Here is an 18919-nt window from a genome sequence, read left to right on the forward strand (position 1 = left end):
TTACATCATATGCTATGACAAATTCATCACGCACGGCCATGAAAACTAGTCAGGGAATTGTAAATATATAGTGGGTCACACCCAATATAATGAATTTAACTGTTAAGAGCTTGTTTTCTTTTTAAAGGAGGTTGTTCAGTTGGCTTCATCCCTCTTTTTTTTTTTTTTTTTTTTAAATAAACTACAGCAAATTTGGGAAAACCTGCAAAACAAAAGAATTCCAAGTATTTTAAACAAGTAAACAAATAACAATTTAAGGACTTTTTTTTCTCTCTCCAAAATAGCTCAGTTGTCTTTGATGTAATTTTGTATACTTCACAGCTTGCCTAGAATAAACAGAGCAGTAACAAAAGTGTATTGAAAAGCAGAATCTGGTCCAGCAAGTTCTCCTATAGCGTAGGCACACTAAATGTTCATGGCCAGCCAACCCCTGAGCTCTGTTGCTGCACAGAATGACCCGCTCCCTAAGGGTGCTGGAATGCTGGATTTAGACCATTTGCTAATTTTATTGTTTGTGTAAAAGACAGACCATTCTTCCTGAGCAAACAGCAAAATGCGGTTGTTTCTTCATTGTGCAGTGCATGGGGCCACACGTTGAACACTACTGAATTTTTTTCCTCTGAAGAGAGAATTATTACATTGCTTCCTCAACTTTAATATGACCCTTAAAGCAATATAGGAACAGTTCTAGAGGTACTTGTCTATCTTTACAGCAGCTCTGGGAATTAGAGGATTGAGTCACCTGAAATTTCCATATGGGGCTCTCACCTAGCAAGAGTAATTTAAACATTATTTTCATTAATTTTGAGTGACCAGTTTGAGACAATAGTTTTCAAACTATTATATAGCGCTGCCTAGGTTCAAAGCATAGCTTCTAACTTTAGGCACATATATCCTGTATTTAAAACATATGGGCTCAGATCACAGAATTCAGGAACCTCAAAAATGAGAAATGCAGTATTAATGGCTACCAGTGAAAAAGCCAGGTATAAGTCATTTACAATTGCATTTCAAAAACATTCTATGACAAAGATATGAATAAATCATATTGCTCTAGGGAATAAGTTAAGTGCTTTAAATTTCATTTCTCTTCCTTCAACTCCTACTTTCCAGTTGCTGAAACAAATGAGATGAGGGTTCTTGGAAAACAGATCCTTTTAGTAAACAACTTGAATCTGTTCCCTTTATTGCATGGTCTTAATTCATCCCCCAGATGATCATATTTAATATTATTATAAGCACGTATCACAACGCAGAAGCTCTACTTACAGACAAAAATTTTATTGTGTCAGATACTAAGCAAAGAGAGAAAAAGATGATCCACACAACAGATAACTTACAATCTAAGCCTAAGACAAGAAATGACTGGCTACAGTGCCAGGGGAGTTCAAGGAAACTGCACAGGTCAGCGAGATAAGCCCTAATCCCAGCTCAACAGCAGCTCAGCTGTTGTTAAATTTTTGGTGGGCACCATTGCAAAGAACATTTGAGGAAGAATTTGAAGACAAAGTTATTCCAGTGTTTGCATGGAATTTTTTTTTTGTGTGAATTTCTCCATGCTGTGGAGTCAATGTGGAGGCAGGCATGGAATAACGAATTAACAACACAGGCTAGTACTGTAACTGAACAGGAGTCCATCCTCGTAGCAGCATCAAGAAGACCAGCTGACATGAACGTAGTCTACTCTTTGGCTATACCTGTTTGTCTACAACCATTTGTTGGAGGTACAGTCTAGAAGAAAATATGAAGTGTGGTTTTTATAACTTGGTGAAATGGAAGTCACATATACTTCAGCACCCTTTAAACAGTAAAGCAAAAAACACAAACAAGAAACTCAGCTCACCTTGGATTCCTACCGTAATGCCACTGCTTAGCCTGGAGGATGAAAACCCTGAATTTACTCACATTTTATTTACATAACATTACATAATAAAAAGGAGCTGGAACAAGATCGAGACAGAATGAAAAAAAAATACAATCTAGGCATTCAGCAGTCAAGTATACATCACCACCTTGGATGCCCACTCATCGGGAGAAATGGCCAGTCCTCCTTAGCTTGGTCAAGCTCAATACGCCTCTAGTTACTGGGGTGGATGGTCCCAATCAGCTGCAGGGCTCAGCAGCTGGCTTCCTTGACTATGGGAAATGTCAGGCAACCTTAATAATAGGGTTTGCCACCTGTCTCTCCTGTAATTATATTATTAATAAACATCATAAAGCCGAAGATGAAAGCATTGACTAGGACTAGCATTTATCTAGGACTCCCATTAATCTGCATATATGTGAAATTTTCTTATCTGAAAGATGTCTGCCTTCATTAGGGCTGAAATTGTTAGATATGTTCTTTTCCCTGAAACATACCCCAGTGAAAGGACTAGATTTTAGCTTTGTGGCAGAGCGATCACAGCAGCAGTTTGTGATACCAGTTTTTCACAAAAATATACAAAGGGCCAGAACATACCCTCCTACAATAAAACCCACATGCAGAGACTAAGTAAAATTAAATCAGTGAGGAATTTATCCCATATTATTTCTCCCACAGAATTTTGCCCTTACCATTTCGTGAGGGGAATGAGGTTACCCCTCTGCAAGGAAGATTTTGAGAAACTGTCCCAGACTTAGTCCCCAGGAATTCATGTATAGTCCAAGAAACCACCGTGCCTTGAGACCAGCCACATGGAGCCCATATGCTCCTGTCAGATCTGATGCTTGCTCGAGGCAGCTCTATTGGAGCCATAGGATCAGGAACTCCCTGTGTTTGTGATGATGCCATATCTGATCCCATCCTTCCTGGATATAAATAGTTCCATTCTGAAGAACAGCCAGTGAGATATTTATCATAATTTCATGTTGCTATTTTTAAAAAATAGATACACAGTTTTGTCATGCACAACTTCCAACAGGAAATATCTTCAGTTTGTGGCAACATAACTCTTACTGACCAACACAGCACTCATATCCCGTTTAGCATGTGTTTTGTGATGGTTATCCAATTTAATATGGACCATTTAAAAATACCAGTTTGATAATTATGAAGTACTAGAAGCATTTTGATGATTTTCTTTCTCATTATTTCATTGATTCTCAGTAATTGACTAGTGAATTTAGAGAACGTTTCAACTGGTAATGCTACTTTTTAGCCTGTGGACAGACTTGTTTCTGTTAATATTTAATAACTTTTATGAAGGAACAATTCTATCAGAACAATTGAGTTTACTCACATTTTTGCTTTAGTTATACTGATGTTACGTATTAGTTGATTCATGAACATTACACCTTCAATTATTGGCATTTCCTGAACATATAATTACAGAGTTACATTCTTCAGATTCTGTAAATTTTGTCAAACTTCCCAGAGAGAGTTAAAGGGTAAGAATGTTATCCTTCTGTGTGTATTTTCAATGGTTTTCATTATAATATATTTTTTCCATAATCGGAAGTGTTGGTAGGTTGCATGGAATACACATCAAAATAGATGGCAGGAGTTATAACCTCCCCACAGGGTGACAGAAGCTATTCACACGTATCAAGAGGGGAACATCCTGTGTGGCAGCAACTACCTGCAAAACACTATATGAGGTTTATGCAAAAAAACCCCCACAGTACTGTTGAAAGAAACTAGTGACAGCCCACTCAGCTACAGAAGTGCACTGGCTTTAGTTTCTCCTTCTCCTGTTAAGCAGGAATACTTTTTGCATCCCTTCCTGTTCACTTCCTAACTTTCCAATAATATACTAATATTCTTCCAACATTTTTAAAAAGCAGTCTTTATTACTGGTGAATGATGAGTGTTTCCAAGTGTGGCCTAGTTGCATGTCCCAAATTTTGGGATAAGCCATCACCTACTTTGCATTTCCATTAAGTTAGCACTGATGATAAATGGAAGAACCAAATCCAGATCCTCAACCTAACTCAGCCAAATCGTCTATGAGTAACTAAAAGCTGAGAGTGAGGCAGTGGGAATGTATGCTGTTTTGGAGTCAAATCTAGCTTTTTATTTTAAGCCATAAGAAACAGCCATGTTTGATTATATTGCATTTCTTAAGAAAGGCATCTTGTACTTCACTAGGAGATAATGTGACATGTTATTAAGTGCTTGTAATTGGTGTGGTTTTGTTAAAATATACGGTATAAGTCATTCTTTTGAGTAAACAATAAATGAATCCATATTTTACAAAACCACAGCTTTCCTCAAGGTTATATCTTTCAAAAATAAACATGATTGCTTAACAGTAACTTACAAAGAACAAAATACACATTCCTGCTCACCCACACTTTCCTAGTGCATGTCATAGAGAAGTTTAAGATGCACAAGAAATATAGCCTAGAATCACTGTGAAGTCTTCAAAGCCATTCCCTGACAAATTTATGAAAGGAATTTAATGTACATGAAAATTCAGCTTTTAATAGTTCATTTGAGGTTTTTTACTTCATCCTGTGCTGATGTCAGATACTACGATGTCACAACAGCTGCTGGTGGTAATGATTGATACCATACAGAAAAAGCTGTGTTCTGAAGCAAAGGTTAAGCAGTAGGAAAGAAAAACAATTTTTCTTTTTATGCAAATAATTGCACTACAGTATGCTGATATAATTTCTTCCTAGGTCTTGACTCACATGCTAGTATATTGCTTTCATTCTAACATTACACACATAATAGCAATCAAAACACATTTTTCTACTTTAGTTGTAGATTTACTATAGTATTACCAAATTATTTATGCATAAACACACACAGCAAGCGACATGTGGTATCTATATTGCATGAAGTCTATATTATTATGGGCTTCCACCATAAAAATTGGTTTTGGTAACAAAAAAATGAGTACACAAAATGTTATGCAGAAGTCAAGCTGTTTAGAAATACAATCACTCAAGCTTTTAAGTAAAGCACAACAGCTCTTTAATAACTAGTCCAGAAGCCATCCCATCCTGAAGTTATACTTACCAAGCTGTTTCAGCAGCTAATTATTTCACTTTGTTTTGGCTATGCAAGGAAAGAAGTGCTCCAAACATATGAAATGGTATTTTTTATGCTTTTTCTATGATATTTATAGAAATCTTAGTAGTTAATAAAAATTAGAAAGAATAATAGATTAAATTAATGTTTTTATACTCAAAGTTTAACTAAGAATTTTATTTTAAAATGTTTTGTGAATTATACAGATGAGAGCTATATGCAACAACTTTTCTAAGAAGCTACATACTTTTATTAGTTGAATATTTCCTTCTGAATAGTTGGCGGTGTCAATTTCTTCTCAGGATTTAGGGGGGCACTTCTTGGAGATGTAGAGATAGAGAAAAAGAAAAGGAGGAAAGAGGCAATATTTGAAAAACAGTCCTTACTCATTTGCAATGTAGATAACTTTGTGCTTCTCAATTACTTCTATGTCATGCTCCAGTTGTTTCATCTGTGTTTCCAGCTTTTCTTTATATATCTTCTTGGGTATGGTGTCTATTTCTACCGAAAGACCCTGAAATTCACGATACACTTCTTCCCAGTTCTTTTTCAGCCCCTAGTGCCATTACAAGAAAAGGAAATATATGAGGAAAACTTACTTCATTAAGAATAATATGCATATAAACTACCTAGGTTTTTTGTTAATATTTCATTTGATGAGTGTCACTGCAATGTTAAAATAATAGATAAATATATGGATAATGTTTAATCATCTTAATTGGATCAAATAAATTAAACGCTTAAAAGTCAAAGAGGTTGCAACAGAAATAATTTTGACTCATTCTGATGCAATATAAGGAATGGTCTTTACAAAACTCTGCCTTGGAGAGAAAAAAATACAGTCTGTAAGAGGCAGCAAAACAATAATTAAACTAGCCAACGAAGGACGAGCTACAAAAATATTAAACTGAAAAAAAGTATGTCAATGTGACTAACAGTCAACTCTGTAGCCTACCAGGAACTCAAGGAAGTCTGTACACTTAATTTCCAGTCCTCAGTATCGTCAAGAAAAACTGCACAAGGTAAATGAAGAGTGACTCTTCCTTATTCTATGTAAGAGACTTTCTATGCTTTCAATGATCTACAGGTAGGCAACTGTGACTGCTCCATTGTATCTAATGCTAATATGCTCACTGAGGAACTACTATGATTCATAAAAGCTGCCTCAAAACTCTTATCACTCAAATGTCTTCTTTTCTCCAAAATGCAACAAGAATTATCTTACAAACTGTACTACAGAAAACACTTCCCCATAAACAGCAACCTAGCTACCACAGATATCACCATGTCACACACAGTGGTGTTACCTACCTTAGATAATCACAAGAGCACCAATACTTGGAACTCCAGCCAAAATTCAGCAGCATTTTAGTTCATCTCACAACCAGCTTAATTTTCCGTAATTGAGACTGCTCAGACCATGGACACCAAACTGATCCCACAGTATTTTAACTTCTACAAACTACATTGAAAAAATTATAAATAATTGCATTCCTTTCCTAATCTACATTTACAATAACATCTGTAGGCAACTTATTTATCATTTGGACTAAAAAACCTAACTGTTACTGACCCTGTCAACAATAATTTCAGTAACTGCTACCTCTCTTGAATGCTGCTATGTGAAGAATTACCTTACTAGATAAAATGAACTGTATCTTCCATATATAGAAGCCCAAGACTAAAACTCTGCCTAAAAAAACCCATGCAATCATCTGAAACATGCTCATGAACTTGTTAATTCAACATCAGAGACAAACTTTTATCCACCAATACATGCTGAATGGAACCAGACTGTGGTAGAAAAATAAAATTTTTCTTTACATCTTCACAATTACTGCAACAATTTCTCTTACTTTCTCTCCTCAAGAGGATAATCAAAATCTACACATCCTATACATGCATATATGAGGATTTAGTAGAGTTTGTTCAGTGCATCAAATGTCCTCATGAAAACTATATGGGTGAACTTAATAATCACACCTACTACAAGGAACTCATACAGCTATCAGTAAATAATGTAATATGGCTATCAGTGAGAAAACACTTTTCCAAAATGTTTTTGGCTCTCAGTTCTGTTTCCTTAGAGGAGATCACAAAGTATCTTCAAAAATGAACTGAAGTTACTCTCTTGGGAACTAAAGTTTTCAACTCTGCTTCATAACTAAAACCGGATTCAGCTGACATACTGATTTTATGGCATGCTGTGATTTCCAACCTCATGTCCTTCTTTGCTATTATTTAACACCTTTTCTCCCAGACTGGCTAATTGATTAACATACTGAAGTTAAATTTAAAGGAATTACCTTAACACATATTTAGCTTTGAAGATTGTTGCTTCTATTTCGGAACTCAAGGACTCTTGTGCTAAAAAACTTGAATGATTTTGTCCACTGTATGAATTGATTTAACAGAAAAAATTACCTCTCGCTGCCAATACTAAGAAAAACATGCTTTTTAATATGAACTAATATTTTACTGATTCAAAGCAGTGTATTTATTGCATAGCAATTCGTGCTTTTTGCATATTCATATTAAGCATCTAAGTGTTGTCCATAAAGGTTATTCCAAAAATCTTCATATACCAATATCTACATAAATTTAAAAACCCTACCTCAACATGTGAAACTTAGAGCAACAAGGCTATTTATTTACTGTCTTGTAATGCTACTTGTCTTTGCAATCCAAGGCTGTAAAGTACTTAAATAAAGCTCCTAGTGTACCAGGCATCAGGTATAGTTTACAAATATATACTCATGAAAATAAATACCATATTTCCAAAACTTTCATAGAAGAGTCATTCATAGCTTCTTTTAAATAATTCTTTGTGTACATTAGTAAAAATTAGTTTGGAAATCACTTAAAACAGTGAATTTTAAAACACATTAGAGCATGCACTCATCACAATTTACTCTATCCCTACAGAGTGGAGAGACCAAAAGCAGATCATGACTTCCCTCCATAAAAGTCTCCCTCAGAGCTCCTCCAAGAGCAATGTAATATGCTGACCATTACTGCTATGGGCTAGATCACAAACTGAATATCTAACTCTATATAAGGAATTCTAATACATACTGGATCAGTGAGAAATATGTACTGCATTTATCAACACTCTCTTTTATTCTCATAAAATCCCAACCAAAGTAAGCACAATGGAGAGTTCAAAAATATGTTGGCAGAAATTATTTCCCTTTATTTTTGTAAGTTCTTGAGGCTTGATTTTGTTCTCAGACATCTATTGCCACGTATTCTTTCAAATTAGATAGTGCACATGTGTTCACTAGCAATGTCAATTATTTTAAAAGACAGGAATTCCCATATGTCTACAGCTGAGCACAGGGTAGAAGCCACATACCCTGGGGACACTAATTCCTCCTGACAATATAACTGTATAAATAATCTGACCCATGAAAGAGCAAACTTTTTTGAAAAATTTAAAAGAAAATACTGAGTTAATAAAAACAATCCAAAAACTTTTTAATTAAAAAATATTTCAGTATACTCTTCTAGTTGAAAAATACAGAACACAATTTTAATAAAACTAAATGCAGAGTTGTGAGCAGCTGAACTCACATGCCTTTTTGCACATATTTTTTTGCTGCATAGTTAACTTGCTGGACCATCAGCTTGTCCCATGCCTTTCCCACCATAAAAATATCTTAATCTTCACCCTTGCTGTTATGTTCTTTATATTGCTGTCAATGCAATACCCTCACCTCTCTCCCATACTCCTTCCTAGCTTCTACTGCTTGCTGCATAAGCAAGAGACACCATTGTGCTAGCTATTTTGGATCTTGCTGATTAACCAGTTAATCTTTGCAAGTGAGTTAAAACACTGTGTTTTCTCTCTAAATATTCGGCAGGCTTTTTTATGGGAATTTAGCACCTTGGAGATGCCCATCCATCTGCTAATTTGTTTCAGGTGGCTGCTAAGATCAAGTTATTAAGGGACAGACTGATAAATAGGTATCACAGTAATCTAAGCCTCATTTTCATAGGAAATTTGGCTAAAATGTGGACATAAGAAATTCCAGTTCAAGGATGGGATATACTTTAAAATGTCTCTTTTCCGCTCTATTTATTTTATGGTATTATTTCTCTTTAGAAAATCTTCTGCAATAAACCCTGTATGAAAGACAGTATCCAAAACAGCTTGACAAAATACAATTTTTCCAGCCAGAGTTCTACAAGTATATTGCAATTTAATTCTGTTTTCTGTTTTTGCTACATTTTAAAGCATGACCTTATACTTTAGTCAGTGAGGTCACAATGTGAACATAGAAACTGCCAATAAAAGTGTCAATGTTATGCATCAGGAAAAAAAACCCCGCATATTTTTCCATGATTCACAAGTAGAGAGTCAGAACTGTCACTAAATCCATATAGGTGATTTTCTGCATTCCTTTGAAGTTTCACTGAAATTCCAAGTCATTAAGGGGGATAGGGATCTAACAGAATTGAAGTACTTGTAAAACTGGACTAAAATGTAGCTAGATCAGCTCCCTTCAGTTCAGTTTACAACTGTTCTACAGCTCCATCTAGTGAAAAAGTAGCTAACTCATTCACTTCACTTAAAAAATAGAATATACATTTATTACTTACATGGACTGACATTACCTTATTTAATATTTTGTACATGTTACTAATTACACTAAATCAAAATATGCACCTGCAGAAGACTTCTCCTTTCTTCATCAGATAGCCGTTTCATGGCTCTTTTCTTGAGATGCTCCAAGATACCGGCCTCGTATTCTTTCTGAGCTCTCTTCATTTCTTCATTTCTCCGTGTTACATATTTTGGTGTAACACCATAATCCTATAAGTGGAAGGAAGAAGTTTCTTATATGTGCTTTTATGAAGGAAACAAAGAAATACCTGTCATCCATAGTATATTACATTTGCAAAGACAGCTTGAAATGGAATTTTGCGCTACCAAGCAATAAAATCTTAAATCACTGTGTTCTTAGAAGTATCAGACATGATTGTCTTTCTAGCCTGAGCAAAACATATAAACAATTCCCTTCAATTTCTTTTCACAACCTTGGAAGACAACAGAATCCAGAAACCGAAACGTTTATTTATAAGAACTGATGGTTCAGTGAGGAGTTTGAAACCTGTTAATGACAGCAAGCTATTTTACATTTTTATATGGTGTCAGATTCTATGTTCTGAAACGCATTCCTTAGATACTTTCTTTGAAAGGTCTTCCTGTATCCTGATTTTGCTGAACATTGCATGCCATAGAAGAGAGTGATAGTGTTAACACCTACATGAAAATTGGACTAGTTAGGAATGATAAACTACCCCCTTCGGGATGTGGCAGAATTGTGTTTCTGGGAGGACAAATAATTTCTGAATATCCCAGATATACTTGGGGGAACACATCTATTTTGCCTTATCCTTTGTAAAATGAAGCCTATCTAGCTGTGCCAGAAGGTACTGGAGTCTACCTTCTTTCTACCAAATGCTAAATGATTCACAAATCTTTTAGCGTTGGGTGGCACTATGACTAGCATCATTTATAGATATGTTTAGCCATGCAAAGGTACTGCAAGGGTTGCAGGTTTGCTTTTTTGCATCTTCCCTGTCATGAGGTATGTCATACGTCATGTCTCTTTTTGCATAATGCTCTGTCATGAGTTACCAGTTTAAATAAGCCAGACTCCTAATACATCTTGTTTTCCTGAATAGTGGAACAGACTGTTCTTGTGCTTGGACGAGGTTGTCCTTACAGGCATGCCAGCTCTCTCAAGCTCCTTTGCTTTTCAGAGCTGTCTCCCATGGGGTCCTACCTACTAGTTCCCCGAACAAGCTGATGTTTGCTCTCCTGGAGTACAGGGTCTGTACACAACCACTTGCTTCCCTGAGGAGGACGGGATCTTGAACTACTTCATGGCCTGTGCAAACAAGACTACTATTGATTATCACACCTCTGACCAGTTCTTTCTCATTTGTAAGTAGCAGAACCAGAAGAGCATGACCACTGGTTGGCTCATCTAGCATCTGTGTTAAGAAGCTGTTGCTGACACACTCCAGGAACCTTTTTGCATTGGTTTCATCCCATTGTGTTGTCCCTTCAGCAGATATCAAGGAGGGTGAAGTCTTCCCTAAGCAGCTGCACTGTGATCAGAACATTTCCTCAAGCTGCTTAAAGAAATTTCATCCAGTTCCTCAACTGATTGGATGGTCCATAACAAACACACTTTTGACACTTACTGGCCTTTCCTCTGATCCTGACCCACAAGCTCAACCAGCCAATTCCATAGAAGAGCTCCATATATTTAAACAGCTCCTTCATCCAAAGGGCAACCCCTCCTCTTCTTCCCTGCCTGTCTTTCCTAAAGAGCCAGCATTCATTCATCACAGAACTCCATTTGTCTCCCCATCAGATGCTCCCTGGGTTCCCAATGCAACACATATGCTATTGCTTTAGCAGCATAATTCTGCCAATTTTTTTCTGACAGCATAAGCAAGTGAATACAGAGCAAAGGCAAGGCACAATTCTAGTGCCAGTGATTTCTTCTTGATGCATTTCAAAGGTCTACCACAAACAGCAGTGGTATCTAAACATCTCAAAAAGAATCATAAACGTTTCACAGGAGAATGCAATAGAGAACCTAAAATAGGCATTGCTACTAGTATTTCCACTATAATTTAATAAAACTTACCTTTTTTTTAATATATTTTGGAACAAGTCCTGAAGTTTCAAGCAGATATTTATCTCCCTGTCTTCTATCAACATAAATAGGTTGAGGCTTTTTAGGCAATCCCGTGATAGCAGCAACTGCATTTGTATTTATAAAATTCTTTTTACTCTGAATTCCCATAACTGGGTGATCTGTCCTCCGTGGCACTGATAATGCAGGCAATTTCTTACTATCCTGTTCTTTTTTTCCTGTGAATCGAGCATGTAAACATTCTCAGCAATAACTATGAAGAGCTTTGCAATTTAATGTTATTACATTTTTCAAAAGGGAAAAATTATGTACAAAATTACATAAAAATAGAAACCAACTGTATCTACAATGAAAGAATTGACTGGGAATGTACTATGATGAAAATGAGTATGCTTGTTTGGCATAATAAAAGTTTCATAATCTAGGAAATACTATGTTGGTTTAGATGGGTTTTTCTTATAATATGTCACTCATTTCCTCTTAACTGCAGTAGTATGGGACTTTTTAAAAATGTAATTAAAACTACTTTTACTGGAGATGCTCATTGTCAGAGCCTTTAGGCATTAATGGCCCTGCCCAGTCTCACCTGGGGCATCCACCCCACACCCTTGGTCTTAGGAACCCCATTTCAGCTCAGCCCTGTGCTGTCAGTGCCTGGCTGAGCTGTTTCAGCCATGCCTGCCCCTAGTCCTCTTCCTGAAGAGCTATGTGGAATTGGTGGATAGATCTGGCCTGTTACCCCATTTTGCCTGATGGTCACTAGGCCATTGATAGGACACATTTTCATCACCACCCCACTCTGCTCACCTGCCTCTGGTGTGATGGGACTGCACTCTGTTGGTGAGATCATTGTCCAGCCTGCACTGTGGTTGCCCTCAATTTCTGGCTCACCTCCCCTTAGGGAAAAGCCCTGCTCTTGCTGCTCCCTAACACTCGTAAACAACTTCTCACATTCCTTTCTCCAGAGAATATAGAAACTATTCCTTTTTAGTGTAATCTTTTCTCCAAGGCACCAACAGAAAGTCAGTAGTCTTCTGAGTAGTCTCACTTCAGGTGAGTGATGAAAGACAATTCATTTCCCACCACGTTTCCCACTAGATGTAACTAAGTCAATCATTATCAGAGATAATGATTTGATTCAGGTTGTCTGAGTTCATGTTCATTGGCAGAAAGTAAGTGTAACGTCACAAGTGACAGAGCTCATTCCTACAACAGCTGGTTTCCTGATACTGACCCCATGAACCAGTGCTTTCCTGGGTATTGTTTTTACAACCTGATAGCTTGCCATAACTTAGTACTTTAGGACACACAGACTTAAATCTCTATTTCTCTTAGGATGTCTTTTTGGAAACAAGATCTCTGAAGCCTCTCAGTGAGCACTGGCTCACCCTTATCTGCAGTACACTGGTGCACACTTGCTGCTTTGGGAGGCCCCACTACTGCAGCCAGCAACCAAGCTTGGTTAAAATGAATGCCAAGTCCAGTAATACAACAAGATTCAGCTGAAGGTTAGGAAACACACCTTTTGTAAGGAAGTGGTGAGTAATCAGACTCTAAAGAATCACGCTATCCCAGACTTTAGAGAAAAATGTTCAATCTTTCTGTTCTGTCCTTGCAATCTATTTTTTAACTAGTTGGATCAAACCCAGTTTTGAAGGCGGCACAGATACCACAAACACAATGCCATAATCCCATTTAGACAACTGATAACCGGTTAAATTCCAAGTGATGAAAGTACCATGCTTTAAAAGAGGTGATTAAGCAGTGTAACTTCTGTGAGGTAGGTATGAAATTCCATCCAACAAAGTACAAGAACTTTCTGAGTTAATGATACAGTTCCTTCTCAAGATCTGTTAGGATCTAATCATGGCAATGAAATTACTAGTCTGGATCAAAGCTATGATGTGTCATAGTAATTTTGAGGCTCTGGTTCATTGACTCCAAATGCAAACACCTAAGCACATATTTCTGTTATGAAGCCCTGAATCAACAAGTTGAAATAGAAATATTGTGAGCTGCTTGTCTGAGAAAAATGAGTCGGAGTGCTGTATCTCAATATATAGCAAATTTGAAGTAGATAACACTAATTTTATAATACAAGTACTTAAAAGAGATCTTATAGACTGCTCCAAATTCTTGGTGGATCAACCTTCTTTCCCATGCCCATCTAAAATGCTAGTGTGGTAATTTAACAAGGTCTTGATCTTGGAAGCATTAATGCTCAGATGTCATGAAGTATGACATTCCAGTATACTGAACACTGTTCAGATTTCCTGAAAAAGTGAAGGCTTTACTCAAAAATGACCCAGGATGCCTACAGGACCTCTGGGACCAAAGCTTACCTTAAGGTTCTATAATCCATATTGCCTGAGGCATTAAGCTTCCAAAGCCTCCTGGGACAGCCTGTATTTTCAGTGCTAAAGCCATTTGTGTGTGCCATGTAAATTCAGGTGCTGGACTCCTACATTCTCTTAGACAGCTTTTTTTTAATACTGTAAGTTAAGCTCTTCTATTTTTCCAGGCTAAAAACAATTTCAAGCTGAAACTTTGTAACTCAATTACAAATTCTGACAGCAGTGTACTTAGAAGTCCAGCAGCACTAAGAAGGTCACTCCACACTTGCAGAACCGGCCATGAGGCTGAACATTAGAACTGTCAACTCCTTATACCCAGAATTACGGTTTGTGCCCAAAGATAGCATGCATTTTGCAACAAAATATTCCAATTTTCTTACTTCTGTGACATGCAGGTCTCCAAAAAATTATATGCTTTGAACACTGCCAGCCAATTTAACACTACGGGATTAAGAGCAGACAGTGAGTGCTGAAAAGTAAAAGCTGTATGTTGCTTATAACATCAAGAAAGGCACACATACTTTTCGCATATCTCTTCAAGCATTAAAAACAATTAGTTCACTTCTAATACCCCCATTCGTATTACTTAAATGTTAATGATCTATTGCAGAAAAGAATGACATACAAATCTAAACTATGTAATTAAAAATTGAAATATCAGCAGGATAGAACATACCATCAACACATCTTCAACATCTGAATAGCTGCAGCCAAGAGAGATAGAATTTTGCTTTATATTTCAGCTGGTTTTGTACCACATGACAGTAAATAATTACTGTATTTTCTAATCACATATACAATCGCCTTGATGCTTGTTTCAGTATTTTACACAATAAATAAGAAACATTTTTGTAAAATAAAGAAATAATTTTGGTATCATAGATACTACAAAAGGAACAATGGAAACTGTCCCAACATACAAAAATTATTTTAGATTTAAAAAAAAATTGATTCTCCATAACTAACTGTTACTTTCAACATTAATATTATCAATTTTAAAATTAAAAAAATACATTTCATATATTTCATGTCTACACTTACTTGCTGGTAGCTTTGGTTCTTTTGAATGTTTCTGCAGAAAATTTTTTGGAGATGGCACTGCAACTTTTGCTGGTCCCATAGTTTTCCATTGAGCTTTATTTTTCTCTGCTTCACGTTTCACGGATGGTCTGAATGTGGATATATACCTTAGATGTTAAAAAATAGCCATAAAGAAGTTAAAGGTCAGAAAATTATGAAAAATACTTTTTCAAAGAATATACATTTTTGCAGTAGTTCATGCCAAAAGCCTAAGCTATATTGTTTTGTACTCTTTCCCAAATAAAGGCCATCACTCATACAACCTCCATACTAAGACTAAGCCCAGCACTGCACTGACAAGTGGTTTTTCTGATTCTGAAGTTAGCTTGCTTGTTCATTCTTCTCTTGTGTCTCCAAGGTCAGTATTATCACACTTTGGGAAATGGTTCCTGTATGCACTGTTCATATAAATACTGAACACAGACATTTTGAAAATCAACAAGACCTAAATTTTGGAAATAAACTGCTTTGAGTACTGCTTGCATGAATTAATTATTTTTATGAGGTTGTGTGTTACACACTTTGGTCTTTATTTTTTAATTAACTCCATTTTTAAAAGTTTTTTTAATGTGGCTATTTGTTTTGTTCAAAAATGCATCCAAAATATGCAGCTGTTGTGCATCTACAGGAATATAGTAATCATGAACCTACTTTACTAGATTTTCCATATTTGAAAGTTTGTAGTAAGAGAAAGATGCAAATGCCAATGTATCTCGGCCGTTTCAGAAGCTGTAGTTGCAGTACATTGTAGGGCCTTACAGAGCAATCAAACACATCTAAGGAAAAGCTCAGATGGCTTCAAAAAACATGAGATACGTATTGATAATGAGAACTGCTTCATTCTATGGGATGAAACAAATTTTAGAGGTATGTAAAACCTCATGCTTCCAAAAACACGTCAAACGTAGTTCAGAGTTGGACAGAATGTCCTTGATCATCAGTTTATCTTATTACTGTCCACTGTATCATTGTCTCAATGTTGCCGTTGAACCATCTGTTACAGACTATTATAAGAGATTAGATGAGATGGATGACTGCTCCGAAACAGCACAGCAAACTGTATATTTCTTATATTACACAGATCCAAATTATGATCCTGAACTACTGTAATCAGTGGTGGTTTTGGCACTAACTGAAACAGCTAATCTGAAAATCAGTAAGGGCTCAGATATGAAAAGCTGTATGCACATACTGCTGTTATGGTATAATGTTGCATACAGCACTGTAACTTCTGCTTTAATCAAAAGTATGCACACATGTTCTCCAAAAGAAGCCAAATGCTGATCATTAGCTGATTAGCAGCATCTTGCCTCTATCTGAAGGACTGAGCTGTCACAGATGTTTTCCTGAGGGAGCAGAACTCCCTGCTCCTGAAGCTCAGGCTACCTCATTGTACCTTTTAAAAACTGTCCATCTTTAGGAAACATGTAATGTTAATTTATGGTAGATAAAAGCTGATGAACAATTGCACTGTTCTTTCACAGAAAAAACATAAGTGTCTATGAAAAAACTATACCATGTTTTCAGGTAAGGAAAAAAAGAACAAAACCGATTATATATAATGCAACCTGTTTTACAGAAATACTGAAATAGTATGAAAGGAACGATGTAATGCTGGGCCAAGTGAATGGGAATTATAGTAGCAACACTGATAAAAGCTTTTGTATGTGAGCTGGAAATGTCCAATACATGTATTTGTACTTGATCATAACATTAGAACACGTAAGAGGACTTCACTAACAATGTGGAGTTATTTTGTCTTCTGGAGATTTGGTCTCCAAAATCAGAAAGAGGATTATGTACATAAGGTTATATATAATTCCAGAAATACCTGTAATCATAAGGAATGAAGTTTTATTTATTTTTTTCTGTTCAATTCATGCCAAACAGCTACAGACATAGGCACAAACCCACCACACTCATAAGTAATTGCGTTCCTCATCATTTGCTAGGAGTGGCATTGTAGCCACACAGTAGAGAAAGGTAGTGACTTTATGAGGAGTTTGACCTAGTAGGGTTCACAGTCTTGGAACGAGAAAGTGAATGAGAAGGTATTGAGTTTATTACATTGGCATAAGGTAAGATGTCTTTTGTGGACAGCTATAGGCATTCCTTTGGATAAAGAGATGTGGCAGTTGTACCTTTTCGGTGACTTTTCAGGCTGAGAAAGTGGCTAAATGCTGTCATGCACAGGTGTCAGAGAGGGTTGCAAGGAAGAAAACATGGGTATGGGGGACTTCAGAACCTGAATCCATTCATCATTTGGCAAGGGGGAAAAAAGACAATACATTTGTAAGACAGTTACTATTCCTTAGGCGTCATCTTGGGACATCAAAGTTGTGCAAAATGAGGGTGCTTGCTGTGGTTTCCTGAGTAGTACCTGGTCAGTTGAGAGTGAAATGTATATGATTTCATTTGAAAAAAAAAAAAAGACCCTAGATTTTGTATGCATTAGTTAAAACTGGTCAGATAATGCCATTAACCAGGTTTGACACTGTTGTTACCAGATGGGTATTTGGCACATGATTACCAAAGCAGGAAGCGGGGTGACAACAGAAGTCAGTGAGATGAGAAGGGGATTTAGTCAGATGGCATCCAACCTAAGGAATCCCTTGCCTAAACTGAACCTGATGGTCACGGAGTATCCAAATCCCTGAATGGTATTAGGACAGGAATAGATTTAGTGTGCTGTGTGCCTTGCCATACTGTCATTTCACTTTCCTCTGCCTAAAGTATTGTTCATTCACATTGGAAACAAAAAAAGATGTATGATCTATTTTTGCATGGAAAAGGTTCAGAACTAGGAATCTCACAAGTCTGAACACTTTTACCTGAAAACGGATAACTGCCTTTGTTCTAATGAGGGTCGCTGGTACTTCTACCCACTTTAAAGCTATTGAGTTATGACCTACATTAACCTTTCATTGAAAATGCTAGCTGTAACAGCTTTCTTTCATATAAAGTAATAGGGACTTGAAAAAACTTTGCATATTATCAAATATGAATTTTATAAAAACTCTCAAAGGAATTAATACTAGGGGGGCAAAAGGCCTTTTTTTAATGTTTTTAAGGTAAGGGGTGAGAAAGAGAAGCAAAAGAGACAATGTCAGAAGACACACCTGACACATGAAAAGAATGGAAGTGTGGCATTGAGAAAAAAAATTTTAAAACCCCCAACTTTTCAGCTGCTCACTGAAAAATTGTTGTAAGTGTGTGTAACAAAGATGTCACGTAATTTTCCTCTGAGTGGAAAGAGTGCTTTGTAAAATCTTTGTCAATGAACAAGATGGCATTGAAGATACCAGACTGAATCATCAGCTCATGGAGCAGGCTGTAAGCCCTCAGATGTTAGTTAGTGACTCATTAGGAGGAGCAATAACTACGCAAAAACTAGATTTTTTTTTTTTAAATACATGTTACCCGTAAGGTGCATTGCCTTGCCAGAACCAGTCACTGCAAGTGGCACCGTCACACCCACGTACCTGGGAGGTTTGACAGGCTTCTCCTCCAGGCGGGGCAGGAGGTTATAGATGCTCTCCTGGGCACACTGCGTCGTCATCCTCGGGCTGAGGGGCCCCGGACACGGGGAAGCGCCCACCTCGCCGAGAGGCTCTGGCCACGGGGAAGCCGCCCCCCTCGCTGAGGGGGCCTGGCGTTTCCTCCCTCCTCGCCACGGGCCCAGGTCAGGGAACAGCTCCCTCCCGCCGCTGAGCCCCCTCAGGCCGCCGAGGCAGGCGCGGGCCGGCCCACGGTTGTCTCCGCAGTTACTAGGGCAACCCGTTGCTAGGTAACAGAGCCACGAGGGGGCGGAACCTACCCCATCACGCTTCCGCCTCCCTCCGGCGGAA

At 37.2% G+C, this 18919-nt stretch overlaps 1 protein-coding gene across 3 annotated transcripts; it reads right to left on the reverse strand.

The window, feature by feature from the left end:
• Positions 1-5158: 5158 nt before the first annotated feature.
• On the reverse strand, positions 5159-18630 carry ENKUR (enkurin, TRPC channel interacting protein). Of its 3 annotated transcripts, XM_010581888.1 has the most exons (7): positions 18554-18630; positions 15029-15178; positions 14790-14795; positions 13043-13058; positions 11629-11832; positions 9630-9776; positions 5343-5516 (listed from the first exon to the last, which is right to left on the reverse strand). In XM_010581888.1, the coding sequence occupies exons 1-7, from the start codon at positions 18628-18630 to the stop codon at positions 5343-5345; spliced, it is 774 nt and encodes a 257-aa protein (XP_010580190.1). The 3 variants fall into 3 exon arrangements, with proteins under 3 accessions (XP_010580272.1, XP_010580190.1, XP_010580103.1); XM_010581970.1 differs by lacking the exons at positions 13043-13058; positions 14790-14795 and having other exon boundaries at positions 5159-5516; positions 11629-11855; positions 15033-15178; XM_010581801.1 differs by lacking the exons at positions 13043-13058; positions 14790-14795 and having other exon boundaries at positions 11629-11879; positions 15033-15178.
• Positions 18631-18919: the final 289 nt, after the last annotated feature.

The sequence above is a fragment of the Haliaeetus leucocephalus genome, unplaced genomic scaffold, assembly GCF_000737465.1.
Source record: "Haliaeetus leucocephalus isolate CR32 unplaced genomic scaffold, Haliaeetus_leucocephalus-4.0 Scaffold0, whole genome shotgun sequence".
NCBI lineage: Eukaryota > Metazoa > Chordata > Aves > Accipitriformes > Accipitridae > Haliaeetus > Haliaeetus leucocephalus.

Excerpts from the sequence above, each read along its gene's own strand:
- ENKUR (XM_010581801.1), bottom strand. The coding sequence starts at position 18,630 with ATGACGACGCAGTGTGCCCAGGAGAGCATCTATAACCTCCTGCCCCGC. Across the intron at positions 15,179-18,553 it reads AAGCCTGTCAAACCTCCCAG|GTATATATCCACATTCAGAC; the intron begins GTACGTGGGTGT and ends TTAACATCTAAG. Across the intron at positions 5,517-9,629 it reads AAAGGAGAAGTCTTCTGCAG|GGGCTGAAAAAGAACTGGGA; the intron begins GTGCATATTTTG and ends TAATGGCACTAG.